Below are 24,748 nucleotides of genomic sequence, written 5' to 3' on the forward strand. Positions count from 1 at the left end.
CAAATGGGCACTGTAGGTGTGTTTCCTGTCCTCCTCTCACTGCCGACTTTAATTCTCCATTGACTTACATTGGGTTTCGTGTTTCGGGACGACCCCGACTTTTCCCTATAGTCGGCCGATTTTGCTCGAACCGACTTTTTGAAAAGTTGGGTTTCATGAAACGAAACTCGACCCTAAAAAAACAAAAGTCGCTCAACACTAGTCAACACCTTTAAGAAGATACAATTTTGAGCTAAAATATTTCCAACATTTTGAACATGAAAAAAGCTTCTCCCCGTATGACTTCCCTGATGTTTATTAAGAGTTGATTCCAGTAGAAAACATTTCCCACATTAAGAACATGATTAAGGTTTCTCCCCTGTGAGAGTTTTTTGGTGACTAAGAAGAGATGATTTCATCACAAAACATTTCCCACATTCTGAACAGGAAAAAGGCTTCTCCCCTGTGTGAGTTCTCTGGTGAGTAACAAAATGTGATCTATCTGCAAAACATTTCCCACATTCTGAACAGGAAAAAGGCTTCTCCCCTGTGTGAGTTCTCTGGTGCTTAACCAAATCTGATTTCTGGATAAAACATTTCCCACATTCTGAACAGGAAAAAGGCTTCTCACCTGTGTGAATTATTTTGTGCCTAACCAAATCTGATTTCCGGATAAAACATGTCCAACATTCTGAACATGAAAAAGGCTTCTCCCCTGTGTGAGTTCTCTGGTGCTTAACCAAATCTGATTTCTGGATAAAACATTTCCCACATTCTGAACAGGAAAAAGGCTTCTCACCTGTGTGAGTTATTTGGTGCCTAACCAAATCTGATTTCCGGATAAAACATGTCCAACATTCTGAACATGAAAAAGGCTTCTCCCCTGTGTGAGATCTCTGGTGCTTAACCAAATCTGATTTCTGGATAAAACATTTCCCACATTCTGAACAGGAAAAAGGCTTCTCACCTGTGTGAGTTATTTGGTGCCTAACCAAATCTGATTTCTGGATAAAACATTTCCCACATTCTAAACATGAAAAAGGCTTCTCCCCTGTGTGAATTTTTAGATGTATATCAAGATTACATTTTTGTATAAAACATTTCCCACATTCTGAACATGAAAAAGGCGTCTCCCCTGTGTGAGTTCTGTGGTGGTTAACGAAATGTGATTTCCGTTTAAAACATTTCCCACATTCTGAACAGGAAAAAGGCTTCTCCCCTGTGTGAGTTCTTTGGTGCCTAACCAAATTTGCTTTCTGGCTAAAACATTTCCCACATTCTGAACATGAATATGGCTTCTCTGCTGTGTGAATTCTCTCATGTGTAGCAAGATGTGAATTCTGAGTAAAACATTTCCCACATTCTGAACAAGAAAATCTATTCTCTGTTATGTGAATTTTTTCATGTTTACGAAAAGTCTTTTCAAGAAAACTATTTCCATATTCTGAATCTGAAAATGGCTCCTTTCCTTTAAAATCAATTAATTTCTTAATGCTTATATTGTGACTTTGATTTTCCTTAGTAGTTGGTAATGAACTAAAACATGGGACCTGTTTCACAGGATCAGATGACAGATCTTTGCTATGAAGGGATGATGGTATATCTGGAGTAATGGCAGTCACTTCAGTTGTATCTTGTAGGATCTCAAGATCATCAGATTTAAAAATTGAAGATGTGAGCGTTCCCTCTAATCTCCTGGTGCAATCATCTGCTAAAAATAAAACCAAATAATAATTTTGAATACAATATCTTCAAATTTTATACTTTTGGACATTTCTACTTAAGCTGTCCATAAAAAATACAAGCTTTTTAAAAATATTGAATTATTCACCAAGACAATGAGAGTTCACAGTCTAATCGAAAGCCTCATAGCATGAACCAGTGCATCATGGTGTTCAATGGTTTGTTCATTCTGCTTCCCAAACATGGAATAAAAAGCCAACAATGTTATATATGTGAAAATTATACCAATAAAACTTCTACTCATCTCACGGAAAGACAAGACACCACTAAGGTCCATCATCTGTCAGAGGAAAAATCAAAAGGTTTCCACAATATTTGTGGCTCAAAAGCTCTTGAAAAGCAACATGGCTTCCATAAACCAATCCAGCAATATCCGCTCTCCCAAAGTCAAATATCCACTCTCTTCTGAGCCTTGTAGTGCGCCCAAACCATATTTAGCATCCATATATGTGGCATTACTATAGTGAGAAGAACCCACTTAATTTACGGTGTGTGTTTCCTGGAGCACAATCTGGGCATTATGTGCTGGGTAATAAAATGGCAAATGTGCAATTTTCATGTTGCAACATCCAGTGCGAGCTAATTTCTGGAAAGTGTCACTACTCCCATAGAATAATTCACTGAGGGTTATATTTTCCATAATGGAGTCACTTTATGGGGATTTCTACTGCTTTAGTTTCCTGTAATTGTGTTATATTAGGGCATCTGCAGATGGTGTGTCCCCTCTCCCCTGGAATCTGCTCCTGCGATGTTTGGTTCCATCACCAAGCAGCGCCTTATTTATGGTGCAGGCGTTGCTGGTAATAGAAGAGACATCGAAACCAGAAGCTCTGGGTGGCGCTGGCTCTGTCCAGCCACTAAGATTAGGGTGCCTGAGACCAGTAGTTTCATCCAGCCTGGCAGTATGGGTTTGTGTGCTGTCCAGCAATCTGGTAGCAATCTGCTACCTGCTTAAGCCAATTAGAAGGCACCAAACCCTACTAAAGCTTGAAGCCTATTCCCGGAATCTGCCAGATACAGCCTTGTTCTCCTCTGGTTCAGTCCTCTGTGCTCAGCTGGTGTATTTGTTTCCTGGTGTAATCCCAGCCCGCTTACTGACTACACTTGTGTCTTCTGAATTTGTACTTTCTCTGCCCTCCTGGTTATGACCAACTACCTGACTATTCTTCTTGCCATCTCACTCCACAGAGTAGCAGGTAACACCATGGCCCAAGCCTAGGGGTCTCTGTGTAAGTCCAGATCCATGAAGAGGGGTTAAGGGATGATGAGCAAGGCAATCATGGGATCTGGAAAATAGAGTAGATGGAGCCAAGCCTTCTCATGGTGGCCATCTTTGGATCTGCCAGGTGATCACTAACAGTGCTCCCAATACATCGTGTCTGCAAACTATTCCATCAAGATCTGTGTACGAATAGCTAAATGGCGCTCCTTCCTTTCTTAACCCTACCATGTGCCCAGAGAGTAGTGTACAACCATATATAGGGGATTATTGGATTGAAGAGACATTGGAGAATAATTTGTAAGGTCCATTTGTTTCCTATTATCCTGGTGAAAACTCTCTGGGTAATTAGAGTATGGGGCTCGGTGGCTCTTGGCAATCTAAACTATCGTAAGGGCCAATATTTTCCATCAGATGAGTTTCAAGAAGAAATATTAAATATTCATAGAGAACTTTTTATAATAGTGCAGAGCTGATGTGTCTTAAATTTGGATCTCAGCCATTTGGCAGAGGTAATGGAGACCTTATTTTAAAGGCTACCAGGTAGTTGCAGACTCACATAAGTGAGGCAGGCCGATCCCACCATCATCAGACTACCATACAAAATGAACCTGTACAAAAAGAACTAGAATAAAAAAACATGTTACCGTATTTTTTGGATAATAAGACGCTCAGGATTATAAGACGCACCTCAAATTTTGAGGAGAAAAATAGGAATTTTTTTTTAATAACACGGTGGTGCTTCTTATAATCCATGCGTCTTATTGCTGTGGTGAAGCGGGGTCCCAGGGTCGCTGCTGGAGGAGGCAGGAGTGGGGTGATGCTGCAGGCCACAGGGTGGGATGAGGGGGTGTCCGATGTGCAGTGCGCAGCTGCGAGTGTTTGGGGCTGCTGGGGTGCCTGGTACTGCTGCCTGGGGTGTCCGCTGCTGCCCAAGGTGGCCGCCTCCGCTGCCGCTGCTCGGGGTGTCCACCGCTGCTGCTGCCTGAAGTGTCCGCCGCTGCGGGGGGGACTCTGCCGACTTTTCGTGATAGTCCAGAGCCCCTCGCATGTCCGTGGTTTCCTCCTGTGCGGTGGACTCCGTGAACATGGCTGCTGGGGGGCGGCGCATGCGCAGATGGAGATCTCGGTATCAAGATCTCAGGATATGAGATTTCAGCCCTGAAATTAGATCTCAGGATTCTAGGAAGCCAACAGCATCATTACCCTCCGCTTTCTATTACAGGCCCAGTATAATATTTTTCATCAAGTGATTTTCTAACTAGCCAGCACATTCTACGTACGCTGTCATTTGGCTTTATAGTTTACAGATCTGGGCAGGTAATGGTCAGCGTCTCCTAATCCCAGGGAGTAGGTGGATCCTCCAGGTTGTAAGTTCTATAGAAAAGGGCTTTCAATGCTCAAAGTCATTTGAACAGTTTTGGGTGGAGGAGAATGTTGTGGTCTAGAGGCAAAATGGTGATCATGGTAATACGGCCGGACTACACCACCGATAAAGCAGCCACATCCGGTGACTGAGAGGAATCTGTGACTTCTCTGCATTCAGTGGTTACTACTCACCTGGGTGGTCATATGTGGGAATCTCCTCTTTACACCGCTCATCATCTCTCACATATGTCTCTGTAGTATTAATATGGGTCAGATCTTCACCCTGAAACAAACATTGTAAAAGTCACAGACAGATGGAGAAGTCCCATCTATGATCAGCTCTAATCCTGCCATCTCCACCGTTCTCATTATACAAGTATAAAACATATAATACTGGTGGATAAAACAAGACTGAGCACAAGACCTTCACAGCCATCTACACATCATAGGGGAGATCTCCTGACACCTTCTCTCCATCTACCTGATGATCCTGAGGAGCACTGGGATCGTCTTGGTTACAGTCCTGTGGAAGAAGAGGACGGGGACATCTCTCTGGTGTTGTCCTCTTACTGGATAGATCTGGAGGAAACACATACAGGGACTGAATTCATTCTCTACATACAGATAATTATAGGCCGTGTGTATTTAGTCCTGTCTATTACCTGGTGATGTGAGGGACTGGGGAACCTCCATTATGACGTTCTTGTACAGATCTCTGTGTCCTTCTAAATACTCCCACTCCTCCATGGAGAAATAGACAGCGACATCCTGACACCTTATAGGAACCTGACACATACAATGATACCGTCATCCCCCGATCCCTTCATAGTGTTACTGTATAATGTCCCAGCATTCCCAGCAGTGTCACCTCTCCAGTCAGCAGCTCAATCATCTTGTAGATGAGTTCTAGGATCTTCTGCTCATTGATGTCCTCATGGATCAGGGGGTGAGGTGGAGGCCCCGTGATTGGGCTCAGGGGTCTTCCCCATCCCTCAGACACAGGGTCCTGACAGCGGTCACTAGAGGTCTTCTTCACCACTGTGTAATCCTGGTTATGGAGAGACACATTAATAAATCTCACTACAGACATTTCCAGAGTCCTCACCTCTCCAGTTCTGTCCATCTGTTATTCCCATAGATAAGAATGATGTAATGTGACGTCATCAGAATCTCTCACCTCTCCAGTGAGACGGAAGAGGATCTCTAGGGTGAGGTGTAACATCCTCTCCGCCATCTTGTCTCTGTCCATATCCATCCTTGATGGGTAAATCAGGAAAATTCTCTTTTGTAGAAGATCTTCACTGAGAGGATCCGATATTGTAGAGACCTGAATGAGAAGAAGATGATCCGATGTAACATCATAAGAATCCTGTGTAATAATACAATTACTGGAGATAATAAGGGAAACATATGAGATTTATTATCTTACAGGGTTTAGTTTTCTCCCCTGACATCTACTAATAAAACCTATATATTTAGGCCACAGACAACAAGCAGTTTCCTCCTCGGAGTCGGCAGCTGAACACGTTCCTCATAGACTCATCTTCCATAACGCTAATTCTCGTCTCATTACCGACACTGGAATCGGCATTAGCAATACTGCAGGAGAGATTCATTACACGCGACATGAGAAATAACTCCTTCATGATGAGGACGACATCTTCATCTTCTACTGCGGCTCTAGAGACAGATTTGGCCAGAGTCGGTCACTGCCTCCATCCCCACCGGCCGTCTATATGAAGGTTTCCCGTCTTCCCCGCACTGGAATCTTCTATCATGTTAGATCTCAGCTCTGAGTCACACCCAGAAGTTTGAGGCTTTAAAAAAGATCTTTTGCTTCCACAATCAACGTGGACAGAAATGATCTGATCCCAAAGTCTCCATGTACAGTGATTTATGGGGTTTATTTCTGGCCTTAGGCTTTCCTATATTACAAGAAAAACTCCAGAAAAAGCCGATATTAAAATGTTTCTAAAGAAAATTGGCTCCAACAATTCTTGTAAGAAGAAAAAATCAGAAGACACATTTTATAATTTATCACATGTTAAACATTTATTAAAAAGAAATGAATCTTTTTGTGCCCCAGAACATAGATGTACACCGCAGGGACGGCACAGATGAGGCTTTAACAAAAACCCTGAAAAGCAAACATGACACCTAAGGTGTGACAGTGTTTGGCTGAATGCCCCCCGCCTCCAAGTACTCGATAGTATGGGGCGGCCTAGTTACTACGATACTTACATGGCTAATAATGGGGTCTGGGCTGCAATGTATGAAGGTCTATTAGGCCGGGCCAGAGGCAGCGTCCAATAAGTTACCTTATAACGCCCCCATACACATTAGACTAAAATTCCATGAAAGCACTGATTTCGGGGAGTTTGGCCGACCATATAATGTATTTGGGGGCCTCCCGACAGATGATGTCAGGGCAGAGAAGGATCTGACATCCTGAATTTCAGAGGATAATCTGTATGCTCTTCCTGTAGATAACCCTCCTCTAGAGGAGTCTGGAGGCGACTCTCTCATACAGACCACAGGAAAGCTGGAATATTTGTGTATATGGGGGAGTCAGGAGAGATCGCCGTCTGCCAAATGTCCGTTCAGCCAACTCTGATCTCATGTGTATGGGGCCGTTAGTATTACACTGACAGGCAGTGATGATACACGGCACTACAGTAGTACAGGGCATCACCGGAGCCATCAGAGGCTTGTATGTTGTGTGATCGCACTGATCAGAGGGGTTTAAAAAAGGTTTAAAGTGGGAAAAAAAAAATCACAGTTTCAGCAACAAGAAATATCTGTCACTATATGGAAAGCAGAGTCACTGCACAATGTTAGTTACGTCACGTCCATAACTACTTTATTATACTCTATTATCCTGTACACAGTGGAGTAGATAGAAATCACAGATCCCACAGCAATAGCTGGAATTGGACCCTCCAACCTTAAGAAAAAAAAATATCTCTATCTATATACACTGTTCAAAAAAATAAAGGGAACACTTAAACAACAGACTATAACTCCAAGTAAATCAAACTTCTGTGAAATCAAACGGTCCACTTAGGAAGCAACACTGATTGACAATAAATTTCACATGCTGTTGTGCAAATGGAATAGACAACAGATGGAAATTATTGGCATTTATCAAGACACCCTCAATAAAGGAGTAGTTCTGCAGGTGGGGACCACATCTCAGTATCAATGCTTTCTGGCTGATGTTTTGGTCACTTTTGAATGTCGGTTGTGCTTTCACACTCGTGGTAGCATGAGACGGCCCCTACAACCCACACAAGTGGCTCAGGTAGTGCAGCTCATCCAGGATGGCACATCCATGCGAGCTGTGGCAAGAAGGTTTGCTGTGTCTGTCAGCGTAGTGTCCAGAGGCTGGAGGCGCTACCAGGAGACAGGCCAGCACACCAGGAGACGTGGAGGGGGCAGTATGTGGGCAACAACCCAGCAGCATGACCACTGCCTCCACCTTTGTGCAAGGAGGAACAGGAGGAGCACTGCCAGAGCCCTGCAAAATGATCTTCAGCAGGCCACAAATGTTCATGTGTCTGCACAAAAGGTTAGAAAATGACTCCATTAGGATGGTCTGAGGGCGTGACATCCACAGATGGGGGTTGTGCTCACAGCCCAACACCGTACAGGACGCTTGGCATTTGCCACAGAACACCAAGATTGGCAAATTCACCACTGGCGCCCTGTGCTCTTCACAGATGAAAGCAGGTTCACACTGAGCACATGTGACAGACATGACAGAGTCTGGAGACGCTGTGGAGAGCGATCTTGTCATGCCTGCGCCGCCAGTACCGGCGCCGCCTGTCAGGTCAGGGCCGGTGTCACCTATCTCACCGGGTCCCGCTCTTCTTGCTGCTGCTGCTGCCAGGGTTCCCCCTCGGATCCCCGCTTACCGCTATGGCCGCCGCACGACACCCTCAGCCTCCCATCCTGCAGCCCGGGGGATTCAGCACGAGGGTTCCTCTTCCTGTCCTGCTCCAGGTATGCACCTTAGGCCGTGGGCGCGCGCCCTTCTCCTCACTTAACCCCTTCTGCACCACCCCATGTGGAGCAATCACCAATCAAGCTCCAGCACAGGGTATATCAGGCGGCTCCTCCCTCATGGAGGCGCTTGATTATCGTGTGCCTTCCGTACGGTATTCTGACCCCGTCTGGTCACTCCTGTCTACAGTCACTCCTGACTCCTGTCACTCCTGTCTCCAGTCGCTCCTGACTCCTGTCGCTCCTGACTTCGGTTACTCCTGACTCTGCTTACTCCTGATTCCTGTCGCTCCTGACCCCTGTTGCTCCTGGCTCCGGTCACTCCTGACTCCGGTCACTCCTGACTCCAGTCGCTCTGCCTTGTCTGTCTCACCCGCACCTGGGCCGCCCCTCTTGGTATCAGCTGTCACGGTATTCGACTCCTTCGGGCCTGCTCCTGATGGTCCCTGTATAGGGGTCGGCACCACCTGGCCAACTCACCCCAGGGATCCCGGTACCGTGACCCAGAGGGTACACTCTTGCTACACATAACAGTATAATCAGGCCATGGACCCCGCTGGTGCCTCGGCAGCCACCCAAAAGGAACTACTCTTTTTGCAGGAGAACCAAACCCGGATTATGGCTTTTATGAAGTCCATGGACACTCGGTTATCCGCCATTCAAACCTCCGATCCAGGGAGCGTCCCTCTGCTCGTGGGACTCCAGCAGGAGCTTGCGCAGCAGCGTGATACTCAGTCCCATATTCTAAATTACATTTCATCTGTTGATGACCGTTTGCAGTCCCTGCAGTCGTCCACAGCGGCCTCTGATCCCGCCCAGCGACCCTGCACCTCACCCACCGCCACGTTTGGGGATGCTTCCTAGGTATAGCGGGGATCCCAAATTATGCCGGGGGTTTCTTAACCAGTGCCACCTACATTTTGAGCTGCTGCCCCAGCAATACCCGTCTGATAGGGCTAAGGTGGCATTTATCGTGTCCCATCTCGAGGGGGAGGCCTTGGCATGGGTGAACCCCCTGTGGGAGCGAGATGATCCGGTGGTATCCAGCCTACATGACTTTCTGGATACTTTCCGCCGGGTCTTTGACGAGCCCGGGCGTCTGGCCTCCACCACGGAGTCCCTTTTCAATCTCCGACAGGGAACTCTTACCGTGGGACAGTTCACTATCCGCTTCCGGACCCTGGCCTCAGAGCTCAGGTGGAATAATGAGGCATAGGTAGGGGCCTTTTGGAGGGGGCTTTCGGGGAAAATCAAGGACGAGCTTGCTGGTCGGGACACCCCCACCTCTTTAGAGGACCTTATATCCCTGGCTACTCATATTGACTTGCGGTTCCAGGAACGCTCCCGCGAGACAGTCAGGGAGAGAGGCCCGTCTAGGTTCAATCCTGCCCCCAGTCCTCGTTCGTTCAAGCCTGCCAGTAGTTCTGCCCCGGAGCCCATGCAGGTGGATCGCGTTAAGCTATCAGTGCTGCGGCGCAGGGAAAGGTTACGGCAAGGTTTATGCCTCTATTGTGGTGGAACCAACCACTTCCTGCGTTCCTGTCCTGAGAGGCCGGGAAACTCCTCTGCCTAGGCCAGGTAAGAGAGGCCTTCCTAGGTGACTCTGTTCCCTCTCTACCCCTTACCATCTCAGCTTTAATTCTCCTAGGTTGGGAGCGTAGATCTGTGGAGGCATATGTGGACTCGGGTGCGGCGGGCAACTTCATTCGGATGGAAAAGGTGGACAAGTTCCGGATTCCTGTCATCACCCTTGAAGAGCCGCTTGTGATCACCTCGGTGGATGGCAAGCCGTTACCTGTTCCCGTCACCACGGTCACTCTCGAGCTGGAAATGCATATCGGAGCTCTTCACCGGAAGAGAATTGCTTTTTATGTTTTGCCTAATTTGTCTCACGCTCTGCTCCTTGACCTGCCCTGGCTCAGGTCGCATGAGCCAGTCCTTGCTTGGCGCTCCGGGGAAGTCCTCCGCTGGGGTCACGCTTGCCAAGAACGTTGTCTGCTGCTTGTTACCCGAATCAGTCTGCACCAAGTGCCCGCAGACCTTCCGGGGCTTCCCGTGGCCTACCATTCATTTGCGGATGTCTTCAACAAGAAGGAAGCTGAGACCCTTCCTCCGCATCGGGCCTGCGATTGCTCAATTGAGCTAGTTCCTGGAACTTCTCCTCCCAGGGGAAGAATACACCCGTTGTCACCTGCAGAAACCTCAGCCATGTCGGAGTACATCCAGGAAAACTTGGCCAGGGGCTTTATCCGGAAGTCGTCATCTCCAGCAGGGGCCGAGTTTTTATTTGTTCGTAAGAAGGATGGATCCCTTCAACCTTGCATTGACTACCGAGGCTTAAATAACATCATGGTCAAGAATAGGTATCCTCTACCACTTATCCCCGAACTGATGACCGCCTGCCTGGTGCCCGGATCTTTACCAAACTGGATCTACGGGGGGCCTACAATTTGGTCCGAATACGTGCTGGAGATGAGTGGAAGACCGCCTTCAACACGTGGGATGGCCATTATGAATATTTGGTCATGCCCTCTGGACTTTGTAACGCCCCAGCGGTCTTCCAAGAATTTGCTAACAACGTTTTCCGGGATCTTCTATACTACTCGTGCCTCGTGGTGTATTTAGATGACATCCTCATCTTTTCATCAGACCTACCCTCTCACAGGAGGAGTGTTCGCCTGGTCTTGCAACGCTTGCGGGAGAATCAACTTTATGCCAAGTTGGAGAAATGCCTGTTTGAGCAGACCTCCCTACCCTTCTTGGGGTATATCATCACGGACTCGGGGTTGCGAATGAACCCAGAGAAATTGTCCGCGGTGCTCAAATGGCCACGACCTGCCGGAGTGAAGGCCATTCAACGGTTTTTGGGCTTCGCAAATTACTATAGGCAATTCATCCCGCACTTCTCTGCTTTAACCAAGCCTATTGTTGCCCTTACCCGGAAGGGAGCAAGACCGAACATCTGGCCCTCGGAAGCTGAAGATGCATTTTTCACCCTGAAGCGGGCCTTTGCTACGGATCCGGTTTTGCATCGGCCAGAGGTCGGCAAGCCCTTTGTCTTCGAGGTAGATGCATCTTCTACTGGGGCAGGGGCGATTCTTTCCCAAAAGGGCGCTTGACTCCGTGCGGGTTCATCTCCAAGTCATTTTCACCCACAGAGTGTAACTACATGATTGGGGATCGGGAGTTGCTGGCCATAAAGATGGCGCTGGAGGAGTGGCGTTATCTCCTGAAAGGGGTGGTCCATCCCTTCACCATATTCACTGACCACAAAAACTTGGCCTACCTCCAGTCGGCTCAAAGACTTAACTACAGACAAGCCAGGTGGTCATTGTTTTTCTCTCACTTCGACTTTGAGCTCCACTTCCTACCCGGTGACAAAAATACCAAAACAGATGCTCTCTCCCGGTCCCTGCAGTCACCCGAAGTGGAGGAGGCTCCGTCGCATGTTATCGATCCTGCCCGAGTTATCACGGTAGCTCCTGTGAATCTTGATTCCGTGCCGCCTGGCAAGACCCTCATCCCGCAAGACAAAAGGGCAGAAGTACTACGCTGGGGCCACTCCTCCAAGATCGCTGGACATGTCGGCATCAAGAAGACCCTTGTGCTGGTTTCCCGTTATTACTGGTGGCCTTCTCTATGCCAAGATGTGTCAGACTTCATGGCCTCCTGCTCAATTTGCGCCAGGAACAAGGTACCTAGAAGCTTGTCCTCCGGCCTTCTTCTGCCGTTGCCTGTTCCCGAAGCTCCTTGGCAACATATCACCATGGATTTTGTAACCGACTTACCCCGCTCTTCTGGATGCACGACTGTTCTGGTGGTAGTCGATCGGTTTTCCAAGATGGCCCATTTTGTCCCGTTACCCGGCTTGCCCACAGCTTCTAAATTGGCTAAAATTTACATTCATCAGATTTTCAGATAACACGGATTTCCTCAGCGAATCTTGTCTGACCGCGGGGTACAGTTTACCTCCTGCTTCTGGAGAGCACTCTGTAAACTCTTGGGCATATCCCTGGATTTCTCTTCTGCTTAGCATCCACAGACCAACGGGCAAGTCGAACGGGTCAACCAAGTCTTGACCTCCTACCTGTGGAACTTCTCTAACGCTCATCGTGACAATTGGGTCGATCTTCTTCCATGGGCAGAGTTTGCCCATAACAATCACTCCAATGAATCCACCACCAGGTATCCATTTTTGTGGTCTCTGGTCAGAATCCAGGTGTGCCTCTTCCATTATCTTCATCCTCCGGCGTACCCGCCGCCGGTGCCCTCTCCCAAGAGTTTTCCCAGGTCTGGAGGAAGACCAAAGAGGCTCTTATACAAGCTGCGGCCGGGATGAAAAAACATGCCGACAAGAGGCGGAGGGATCTCCCACCATACCATCCAGGAGACAAGGTCTGGCTGTCGACCAAGCACATCCGCTTGAAAATCCCTTCGTATAAATTGGGCCCCCAGTACATAGGTCCCTTCGAGATTCTTGGACGCATCAACAATACGGCCTACAGATTGAGGCTGCCTGCTTCACTCCGGGTCCATAACGTCTTCCATATCTCGCTCCTGAAACCGGTCATCCTCAATCAGTTCTGTGTTATGAATGAGTCACCGGAGGAGGAAAAAACAAAAATACAAGCTAAGTCCAGAAAACCGGAGAGGTTGGTAGCTAGCGGATTGCAGACCCCTGATCCTATTCACAACAACTAACAGTAGCCGTGGGGAGTTCCTACGGTGGTCCTAGACCTCTCGTCACAGCCGGAGAACTAAATAAGCCTAAAAAAAGAAAGGGGAAATCTAAACTGCCCCAGAGCAGACCCCAAAGCAATAGACAGCCCCCAATGTTGTGATTGAGTCACCGTAGGAGGCAAAAACAGAAATGCTAGCTAAGTCCTGAAAAACAGAGAAGTTGGCAACTATCAGATTGCAGACCCCTGAACCTATCAACACAACTAGCAGTAGCCGTGGGGGGTTCCTACGATGACCTAGACCCCTCGATCACAGCCGGAGAGATACATAGGCCTAAAGAAGGAAAGGGGAAATCTAACTGCCCCAGAGCAGACCCCAAAGCAATAGGCAGCCCCCCACATATAATGACGGTGAAGCAAGATGAAAACACTTACACAGACAGAAAGACAGGCTGAGCAAAGACGGGGCCCAAAAACTACCTAGATAGGAACGGATAGGAAGGCTGCTGTCTGCAATCTGCCAAAACCCTATCAGAGACAAAAGCCAACAAGCTGATAAAAAATGGCCCTGAAGCAACTAAGCTTCAAAAACTAAATCAGCACTCAGGTACTTTCAGAAGACAGAGCTCACGGAACACTGCACACTCCAGCAGGGAGTGGCAGAATCCAAAAAGCAAGAAAAACAAAAACAAATCTTAGATGCAAAAAGGCAAAACAGAAAACTTAGCTTAAGGAGAGCAGGAATCAGACTGGTGTCCAAGAGTCCACAGAGAAATCACCCGCAGGGCAGAAAGGGCGTAGGCTGCCTTAAATCCAGTCAGTGACTCCACTCAGCCAATCGTCTTCATTAGTCCCAGGTGCCTGATAATCAGGCTCACTACCTTCCTTCACTAGAATAGGGAGTTCACCAGGCCTCAGTGACGGAGGGGAAAATGAACTCACAACACCCCAACAAGTATTGATGGTGAAAACAGATGAAAACACAAACACAGGCAGAAAGACAGGCTGAACAAACGATGGGGCCCAACTAACTAGATAGGATAGGACAGAAAAGATGCTGGCTGCAATCCACAAAAACCCTACCAAAAATGTCCCAACCGTCTGATAGGAAAAAAGGCCCTGAAGTCGCTAGACTTCAAAATCACTATATCAGCACTTAGGTATATTCTGAAAACAGAGCAAAGAGATCAACTGATCAGAGACAAAAATGGAGTTCAGCCAGTCCCAGCAAGGGCTGGCTGAACACAAACACTAAGTAAACCAGACAAAATCTCATGGAATAATTGCAGAGCAAAAGCTTAGCTTTAGTAGACAGGAACTAAACTGGATGCAAGAGCTCAGAGCAGAAAGGATCACCAGCAACCCTGCAGGGCATCGGCTGCCTTATATCCACTCAGAGATTCCAGATGTCCAATCACACTCCACCTGTTCAGATGACAGGTTCTTCCCATCCAAATCAATTTCACTACCTCCTTTCACCAGCAGAGGGAGTTCATCAGACATCAAAGGTGAAGGAGAAAATGAACTCATAACAGTTCTGTCCTGCGCCTCCCGTTGTTCCTCAGCCAGTAGGGGACGATGACGTCTTCGAAGTGATGGATATTTTGGCCATGAAAAAGGATAGGGGAAAGACTTTTTTTCTCATTGATTGGAGAGGGTTCGGGCCTGAGGAGAGGTCTTGGGAATCGCTTAAGAATGTTGATGCTCCTCGCATCATGGACAGATTCTTGGCCAATCTCAGAAGGAGGAGACGTAAAGGGGGGGAACTGTCATGACTGCGCCGCCGTTGCCTATGACTGCTCTGTGCACACAGGACCTGTGATGAGGTCACAGGAGGGGAGGAGTCAGGGGTCACATGATCAGGGGCCTCAGAGTGTTCAGGACTCAGTGTGCTGGAGCGCTCCCGATAATCAGCTGAGTGTGTAGCGCTGTGTGATAGTCACAGCACCTGCATGGAGAGCGACACATGCAGCTGATTATCGGGAGCGCTCCAGGGATCCGGGGTCCCGATGCAGCTATTCGGTAAGTGATATTAGCAAATAACAACTTCTCCGACGATATTCACTCATCTCTAGTAATAACAGCTCAAAGAAATTCACCAAACTTTTCATTAAGTTTAATAGAAAGACCCTATTAAATATTGAGCACCAGCGGGACGAAGCATTGACAGTGGCATGTAAAAGTGTGGGCGCCCCGGGTCAAAATGACTGTTATTGTGAGCAGTAGTAAGATGAAGATGAAATGACCTCTAAATGGCCGAACCTCTAAGATGACACATGGCCTTTGTATTTCAGGCAAAAATAATAATTATAAAATATATATATAGAGAGAGAGACATTTTTTACAATTTCATAATTGCAAAAAGGAAAGAGGGGCGATGCTAAATTTTGGGCACCCTTGGAGATTTGTGTACTGAGATAATTTTGACCAAGATTTCACACCTGAATTAGCTTGTTAGGGTTATGGTGAGATCACATGGTGACCAGTAGCTACAGTCTGAGAAAAGGGCTAAAAAGCCTTCACTAGACCCCTGTACAGCTGTATAATGAGGCCCAGGCTTTATAGTGAGGGGTCAGGAGTGAGGGCCTGTGCCCAGGAGCTACAGTTTGAGGAAAGGACTAAAAAGCCTTCACTAGACCCCTGTATAGCTGTATAATGAGGCCCAGGCTTTATAGTGAAGGGACAGGAGTGAGGGCCTGTGCCCAGGAGCTTCAGTCTGAGGAAAGGGCTAAAAAGCCTTCACTAGACCCCTGTACAGCTGTATAATGAGGCCCAGGCTTTATAGTGAAGGGACAGGAGTGAGGGTCTGATCCCAAGAGCTACAGACTGAGGAAAGGGCTAAAAAGCCTTCACTAGACCCCTGTACAGCTGTATAATGAGGCCCAGGCTTTATAGTGAAGGGACAGGAGTGAGGGCCTGTTCCCAGGAGCTACAGTCTGAGGAAAGGACTAAAAAGCCTTCACTAGACCCCTGTACAGCTGTATAATGAGGCCCAGGCTTTATAGTGAAGGGACAGGAGTGAGGGCCTGTTCCCAGGAGCTACAGTCTGAGGAAAGGGCTAAAAAGCCTTCACTAGACCCCTGTACAGCTGTATAATGAGGCCCAGGCTGTATAGTGAAGGGACAGGAGTGAGGGCCTGTTCCCAGGAGCTACAGTCTGAGGAAAGTGCTAAAAAGCCTTCACTAGACCCCTGTACAGCTGTATAATGAGGCCCAGGCTTTATAGTGAAGGGACAGGAGTGAGGGCCTGTGCCCAGGAGCTAGAGACCGAGGAAAGGGCTAAAAAGCCTTCACTAGACCCCTGTACAGCTGTATAATGAGGTCCAGGCTTTATAGTGAAGGGACAGGAGTGAGGGCCTGATCCCAGGAGCTACAGTCTGAGGAAAGGGCTAAAAAGCCTTCACTAGACCCATGTACAGCTGTATAATGAGGCCCAGGCTTTATAGTGAAGGGACAGGAGTGAGGGCCTGGTCCCAGGAGCTACAGTCTGAGGAAAGGGCTAAAAAGCCTTCACTAGACCCATGTACAGCTGTATAATGAGGCCCAGGCTTTATAGTGAAGGGACAGGAGTGAGAGCCTGATCCCAGGAGCTACAGTCTGAGGAAAGGGCTAAAAAGCCTTCACTAGACCCATGTACAGCTGTATAATGAGGCCCAGGCTTTATAGTGAAGGGACAGGAGTGAGGGCCTGATCCCAGGAGCTACAGTCTGAGGAAAGGGCTAAAAAGCCTTCACTAGACCCCTGTACAGCCGTATAATGAGGCCCAGGCTTTATAGTGAAGGGACAGGAGTGAGGGCCTGATCCCAGGAGCTACAGTCTGAAGAAAGTGCTAAAAAGCCTTCACTAGACCCCTGTACAGCTGTATAATGAGGCCCAGGCTTTATAGTGAAGGGACAGGAGTGAGGGCCTGTGCCCAGGAGCTAGAGACCGAGGAAAGGGCTAAAAAGCCTTCACTAGACCCCTGTACAGCCGTATAATGAGGCCCAGGCTTTATAGTGAAGGGACAGGAGTGAGGGCCTGATCCCAGGAGCTACAGTCTGAGGAAAGGGCTAAAAAGCCTTCACTAGACCCCTGTACAGCTGTATAATGAGGCCCAGGCTTTATAGTGAAGGGACAGGAGTGAGGGCCTGTTCCCAGGAGCTACAGATTGAGAAAGGGCTAAAAGCCGTCACTAGACCCCTGTACAGCCGTATAATGAGGCCCAGGCTTTATAGTGAAGGGACAGGAGTGAGGGCCTGATCCCAGGAGCTACAGTCTGAGGAAAGGGCTAAAAAGCCTTCACTAGACCCATGTACAGCTGTATAATGAGGCCCAGGCTTTATAGTGAAGGGATAGGAGTGAGGGCCTGATCCCAGGAGCTACAGTCTGAGGAAAGGGCTAAAAAGCCTTCACTAGACCCATGTACAGCTGTATAATGAGGCCCAGGCTTTATAGTGAAGGGACAGGAGTGAGGGCCTGATCCCAGGAGCTACAGTCTGAGGAAAGGGCTAAAAAGCCTTCACTAGACCCCTGTACAGCTGTATAATGAGGCCCAGGCTTTATAGTGAAGGGACAGGTGTGAGGGCCTGATCCCAGGAGCTACAGTCTGAAGAAAGTGCTAAAAAGCCTTCACTAGACCCCTGTACAGCTGTATAATGAGGCACAGGCTTTATAGTGAAGGGACAGGAGTGAGGGCCTGTGCCCAGGAGCTAGAGACCGAGGAAAGGGCTAAAAAGCCTTCACTAGACCCCTGTACAGCTGTATAATGAGGTCCAGGCTTTATAGTGAAGGGACAGGAGTGAGGGCCTGATCCCAGGAGCTACAGTCTGAGGAAAGGGCTAAAAAGCCTTCACTAGACCCCTGTACAGCTGTATAATGAGGCACAGGCTTTATAGTGAAGGGACAGGAGTGAGGGCCTGTTCCCAGGAGCTACAGATTGAGAAAGGGCTAAAAGCCTTCACTAGACCGCTGTACAGCCGTATAATGAGGCCCAGGCTTTATAGTGAAGGGACAGGAGTGAGGGCCTGATCCCAGGAGCTACAGTCTGAGGAAAGGGCTAAAAAGCCTTCACTAGATCCCTGTACAGCCGTATAATGAGGCCCAGGCTTTATAGTGAAGGGACAGGAGTGAGGGCCTGATCCCAGGAGCTACAGTCTGAGGAAAGGGCTAAAAAGCCTTCACTAGACCCATGTACAGCTGTATAATGAGGCCCAGGCTTTACAGTGAAGGGATAGGAGTGAGGGCCTGATCCCAGGAGCTACAGTCTGAGGAAAGGGCTAAAAAGCCTTCACTAGACCCATGTACAGCTGTATAATGAGGCCCAGGCTTTATAGTGAAGGGACAGGAGTGAGGGCCTGATCCCAGGAGCTACAGTCTGAGGAAAGGGCTAAAAAGCCTTCACTAGACCCCTGTACAGCTGTATAATGAGGCCCAGGCTTTATAGTGAAGGGACAGGAGGGCCTGATCCCAGGAGCTACAGTCTGAAGAAAGTGCTAAAAAGCCTTCACTAGACCTCTGTACAGCTGTATAATGAGGCCCAGGCTTTATAGTGAAGGGACAGGAGTGAGGGCCTGTGCCCAGGAGCTAGAGACCGAGGAAAGGGCTAAAAAGCCTTCACTAGACCCCTGTACAGCTGTATAATGAGGTCCAGGCTTTATAGTGAAGGGACAGGAGTGAGGGCCTGATCCCAGGAGCTACAGTCTGAGGAAAGGGCTAAAAAGCCTTCACTAGACCCCTGTACAGCTGTATAATGAGGCCCAGGCTTTATAGTGAAGGGACAGGAGTGAGGGCCTGTTCCCAGGAGCTACAGATTGAGAAAGGGCTAAAAGCCTTCACTAGACCCCTGTACAGCCGTATAATGAGGCCCAGGCTTTATAGTGAAGGAACAGGAGTGAGGGCCTGTTCCCAGGAGCTACAGTCTGAGGAAAGGGCTAAAAAGCCTTCAATAGATCCCTGTACAGCTGTATAATGAGGCCCAGGCTTTATGGTGAAGGGACAGGAGTGAGGGCCTGATCCCGGGAGCTACAGTCTGAGGAAAGGGCTAAAAAGCCTTCACTAGACCCATGTACAGCTGTATAATGAGGCCCAGGCTTTATAGTGAAGGGACAGGAGTGAGGGCCTGATCCCAGGAGCTACAGTCTGAGGAAAGGGCTAAAAAGCCTTCACTAGACCCATGTACAGCTGTATAATGAGGCCCAGGCTTTATAGTGAAGGGACAGGAGTGAGGGCCTGGTCCCAGGAGCTACAGTCTGAGGAAAGGGCTAAAAAGCCTTCACTAGACCCATGTACAGCTGTATAATGAGGCCCAGGCTTTATAGTGAAGGGACAGGAGTGAGGGCCTGATCCCAGGAGCTACAGTCTGAGGAAAGGGCTAAAAAGCCTTCACTAGACCCATGTACAGCTGTATAATGAGGCCCAGGCTTTATAGTGAAGGGACAGGAGTGAGGGCCTGATCCCAGGAGCTACAGTCTGAGGAAAGGGCTAAAAAGCCTTCACTAGACCCCTGTACAGCCGTATAATGAGGCCCAGGCTTTATAGTGAAGGGACAGGAGTGAGGGCCTGATCCCAGGAGCTACAGTCTGAAGAAAGTGCTAAAAAGCCTTCACTAGACCCCTGTACAGCTGTATAATGAGGCCCAGGCTTTATAGTGAAGGGACAGGAGTGAGGGCCTGTGCCCAGGAGCTAGAGACCGAGGAAAGGGCTAAAAAGCCTTCACTAGACCCCTGTACAGCCGTATAATGAGGCCCAGGCTTTATAGTGAAGGGACAGGAGTGAGGGCCTGATCCCAGGAGCTACAGTCTGAGGAAAGGGCTAAAAAGCCTTCACTAGACCCCTGTACAGCTGTATAATGAGGCCCAGGCTTTATAGTGAAGGGACAGGAGTGAGGGCCTGTTCCCAGGAGCTACAGATTGAGAAAGGGCTAAAAGCCGTCACTAGACCCCTGTACAGCCGTATAATGAGGCCCAGGCTTTATAGTGAAGGGACAGGAGTGAGGGCCTGATCCCAGGAGCTACAGTCTGAGGAAAGGGCTAAAAAGCCTTCACTAGACCCATGTACAGCTGTATAATGAGGCCCAGGCTTTATAGTGAAGGGATAGGAGTGAGGGCCTGATCCCAGGAGCTACAGTCTGAGGAAAGGGCTAAAAAGCCTTCACTAGACCCATGTACAGCTGTATAATGAGGCCCAGGCTTTATAGTGAAGGGACAGGAGTGAGGGCCTGATCCCAGGAGCTACAGTCTGAGGAAAGGGCTAAAAAGCCTTCACTAGACCCCTGTACAGCTGTATAATGAGGCCCAGGCTTTATAGTGAAGGGACAGGTGTGAGGGCCTGATCCCAGGAGCTACAGTCTGAAGAAAGTGCTAAAAAGCCTTCACTAGACCCCTGTACAGCTGTATAATGAGGCACAGGCTTTATAGTGAAGGGACAGGAGTGAGGGCCTGTGCCCAGGAGCTAGAGACCGAGGAAAGGGCTAAAAAGCCTTCACTAGACCCCTGTACAGCTGTATAATGAGGTCCAGGCTTTATAGTGAAGGGACAGGAGTGAGGGCCTGATCCCAGGAGCTACAGTCTGAGGAAAGGGCTAAAAAGCCTTCACTAGACCCCTGTACAGCTGTATAATGAGGCACAGGCTTTATAGTGAAGGGACAGGAGTGAGGGCCTGTTCCCAGGAGCTACAGATTGAGAAAGGGCTAAAAGCCTTCACTAGACCGCTGTACAGCCGTATAATGAGGCCCAGGCTTTATAGTGAAGGGACAGGAGTGAGGGCCTGATCCCAGGAGCTACAGTCTGAGGAAAGGGCTAAAAAGCCTTCACTAGATCCCTGTACAGCCGTATAATGAGGCCCAGGCTTTATAGTGAAGGGACAGGAGTGAGGGCCTGATCCCAGGAGCTACAGTCTGAGGAAAGGGCTAAAAAGCCTTCACTAGACCCATGTACAGCTGTATAATGAGGCCCAGGCTTTATAGTGAAGGGATAGGAGTGAGGGCCTGATCCCAGGAGCTACAGTCTGAGGAAAGGGCTAAAAAGCCTTCACTAGACCCATGTACAGCTGTATAATGAGGCCCAGGCTTTATAGTGAAGGGACAGGAGTGAGGGCCTGATCCCAGGAGCTACAGTCTGAGGAAAGGGCTAAAAAGCCTTCACTAGACCCCTGTACAGCTGTATAATGAGGCCCAGGCTTTATAGTGAAGGGACAGGAGTGAGGGCCTGATCCCAGGAGCTACAGTCTGAAGAAAGTGCTAAAAAGCCTTCACTAGACCTCTGTACAGCTGTATAATGAGGCCCAGGCTTTATAGTGAAGGGACAGGAGTGAGGGCCTGTGCCCAGGAGCTAGAGACCGAGGAAAGGGCTAAAAAGCCTTCACTAGACCCCTGTACAGCTGTATAATGAGGTCCAGGCTTTATAGTGAAGGGACAGGAGTGAGGGCCTGATCCCAGGAGCTACAGTCTGAGGAAAGGGCTAAAAAGCCTTCACTAGACCCCTGTACAGCTGTATAATGAGGCCCAGGCTTTATAGTGAAGGGACAGGAGTGAGGGCCTGTTCCCAGGAGCTACAGATTGAGAAAGGGCTAAAAGCCTTCACTAGACCCCTGTACAGCCGTATAATGAGGCCCAGGCTTTATAGTGAAGGAACAGGAGTGAGGGCCTGTTCCCAGGAGCTACAGTCTGAGGAAAGGGCTAAAAAGCCTTCAATAGATCCCTGTACAGCTGTATAATGAGGCCCAGGCTTTATGGTGAAGGGACAGGAGTGAGGGCCTGATCCCGGGAGCTACAGTCTGAGGAAAGGGCTAAAAAGCCTTCACTAGACCCATGTACAGCTGTATAATGAGGCCCAGGCTTTATAGTGAAGGGACAGGAGTGAGGGCCTGATCCCAGGAGCTACAGTCTGAGGAAAGGGCTAAAAAGCCTTCACTAGACCCATGTACAGCTGTATAATGAGGCCCAGGCTTTATAGTGAAGGGACAGGAGTGAGGGCCTGATCCCAGGAGCTACAGTCTGAGGAAAGGGCTAAAAAGCCTTCACTAGACCCCTGTACAGCCGTATAATGAGGCCCAGGCTTTATAGTGAAGGGACAGGAGTGAGGGCCTGATCCCAGGAGCTACAGTCTGAGGAAAGGGCTAAAAAGCCTTCACTAGACCCCTGTACAGCTGTATAATGAGGCCCAGGCTTTATAGTGAAGGGACAGGAGTGAGGACCTGTTCCCAGGAGCTACAGATTGAGGAAAGGGCTAAAAGCCTTCACTAGACCCCTGTACAGCCGTATAATGAGGCCCAGGCTTTATAGTGAAGGGACAGGAGTGAGGACCTGTTCCCAGGAGCTACAGTCTGAGGAAAGGGCTAAAAGGGTCTCTGCTGTTCTGGTGTCAGAGCTCTTCACAGGTCACACGGCGTCCGCCGTCTATCCCAGCCACAATGGCGCCCCTTCCCTCCCGAGCCTGTGGGGTATCGGCACTCAGGAGACACAGCGCACTGTGCGGCCTCAGCGCTCCTGTCACCTTTAGGACAATGATACATTGGGGGAAAGTCACATTTCTGTGAGAAAAACAGTAAAATTGTCATTTTTTCCTTCCACATTGCTGAAATTCCTGTCACACTGTCCGAATTCAGAGATTGTCCTGTCAGAAAGGAGAATACAGGGAGCGAAAGGGTTAATAGGACTCACAGGAGGAACCGGCCCAGAAAGCAGAAGGTCCAGGAGTGTCCGCCACATATATGACTGCTCTGTGCACACAGGACCTGTGATGAGGTCACAGAAGGGGAGGAGTCAGGGGTCACATGATCAGGGGCCTCAGTGTGTGCAGGACTCTGCTGTGCTGGTTGTCATGGTGCTGGATGAGGGGAAGTTTCTGTGTGGGGTCAGGAGGGGTTTACAGGGTGGATGTAGCAGAGCTGTGTGTATACGAGGTGTACGGAGCGGAGCCGTGTGTGTACGAGGTATACGGAGCGGAGCCGTGTGTGTACGAGGTATACGGAGCGGAGCCGTGTGTGTACGAGGTGTACGGAGCGGAGCCGTGTGTGTACGAGGTGTACGGAGCGGAGCCGTGTGTGTACGAGGTGTACGAAGCGGAGCCGTGTGTGTACGAGGTGTACGGAGCGGAGCCGTGTGTGTACGAGGTATACGGAGCGGAGCCGTATGTGTACGAGGTGTACGGAGCGGAGCCGCGTGTGTACGAGGTGTACGGAGCGGAGCCGCGTGTGTACGGGGTGTACGGAGCGGAGCCGTGTGTGTACGAGGTGTACGGAGCGGAGCCGTGTGTGTACGAGGTGTACGGAGCGGAGCCGTGTGTGTACGAGGTGTACGGAGCGGAGCCGTGTGTGTACGAGGTGTACGAAGCAGAGCCGTGTGTGTACGAGGTGTAAGGAGCGGAGCCGTGTGTGTACGAGGTATACGGAGCGGAGCCGTATGTGTACGAGGTGTACGGAGCGGAGCCGTGTGTGTACGAGGTGTACGGAGCGGAGTTGGGTCTGTACGAGGTGTACGGAGCGGAGCCGTGTGTGTACGAGGTGTACAGAGCGGAGCCGTGTGTGTACGAGGTGTACGACGCGGAGCCGTGTGTGTACGAGGTGTACGGAGCGGAGCCGTATGTGTACGAGGTGTACGGAGCGGAGCCGCGTGTGTACGGGGTGTACGGAGCGGAACCGCGTGTGTACGGGGTGTACGGAGCGGAGCCGCGTGTGTACGGGGTGTACGGAGCGGAGCCGCGTGTGTACGGGGTGTACGGAGCGGAGCCGTGTGTGTACGAGGTGTACGGAGCGGAGCCGCGTGTGTACGGGGTGTACGGAGCGGAGCCGTGTGTGTACGAGGTGTACGGAGTGGAGCCGTGTGTGTACGAGGTGTACGGAGCGGAGTTGGGTGTGTACGAGGTGTACGGAGCGGAGCCCTGTGTGTACGAGGTGTACAGAGCGGAGCCCTGTGTGTACGAGGTGTACAGAGCGGAGCCGTGTGTGTACGAGGTGTACGAAGCGGAGCCGTGTGTGTACGAGGTGTAAGGAGCGGAGCCGTGTGTGTACGAGGTATACGGAGCGGAGCTGTATGTGTACGAGGTGTACGGAGCGGAGCCGTGTGTGTACGAGGTGTACGGAGCGGAGCCGCGTGTGTACGGGGTGTACGGAGCGGAGCCGTGTGTGTACGAGGTGTACGGAGCGGAGCCGTGTGTGTACGAGGTGTACGGAGCGGAGTTGGGTGTGTACGAGGTGTACGGAGCGGAGCCCTGTGTGTACGAGGTGTACAGAGCGGAGCCGTGTGTGTACGAGGTGTACGGAGCGGAGCCATGTGTGTACAAGGTGTACGGAGCGGAGCCATGTGTGTACGAGGTGTACGGAGCGGAGCCGTGTGTGTACGGGGTGTATGGAGCGGAGCCGCATGTGTGCGAGGTGTACGGAGTGGAGCCGTGTGTGTTCGAGGTGTACGGAGCGGAGCTGTGTGTGTACGAGGTGTACGGAGCGGAGCTGTGTGTGTACGAGGTGTACGGAGCGGAGCTGTGTGTGTACGAGGTGTACGGAACGGAGCTGTGTGTGTACGAGGTGTATGGAGCGGAGCTGCATGTGTATGAGGTGTACGGAGCGGAGCTGTGTGTGTACGAGGTGTACGGAGTGGAGCCCTGTGTGTACGAGGTGTACGGAGCGGAGCCGTGTGTGTACGAGGTGTACAGAGCGGAGCCGTGTGTGTACGAGGTGTACGGAGCGGAGCTGACTGTGTACAAGGTGTACGGAGCGGAGCCGAGTGTGTACGAGGTGTACGGAGCGGAGCCGCGTGTGTGCGTAGCAGAGCCACGTGTATACGA

At 49.8% G+C, this 24,748-nt stretch overlaps 1 protein-coding gene across 1 annotated transcript in view; it reads right to left on the reverse strand.

Moving 5' to 3' along the window:
* Positions 1–277: 277 nt before the first annotated feature.
* The window catches only part of LOC141077984 (uncharacterized), a 47,395-nt gene continuing 22,924 nt past the window's right edge, over positions 278–24,748 (reverse strand). Inside the window, exon 2 of the mRNA XM_073564777.1 lies at positions 278–1,356. Coding sequence (XP_073420878.1) covers positions 345–1,356 — 1,012 coding nt within the window. The 3' untranslated portion in view covers positions 278–344. The remainder of the gene's footprint in view (positions 1,357–24,748) is intronic.

Source organism: Dendrobates tinctorius, unplaced genomic scaffold, assembly GCF_039654945.1.
Source record: "Dendrobates tinctorius isolate UK_male_01 unplaced genomic scaffold, ASM3965494v1 ptg000485l, whole genome shotgun sequence".
Taxonomy (NCBI): Eukaryota; Metazoa; Chordata; class Amphibia; order Anura; family Dendrobatidae; genus Dendrobates; species Dendrobates tinctorius.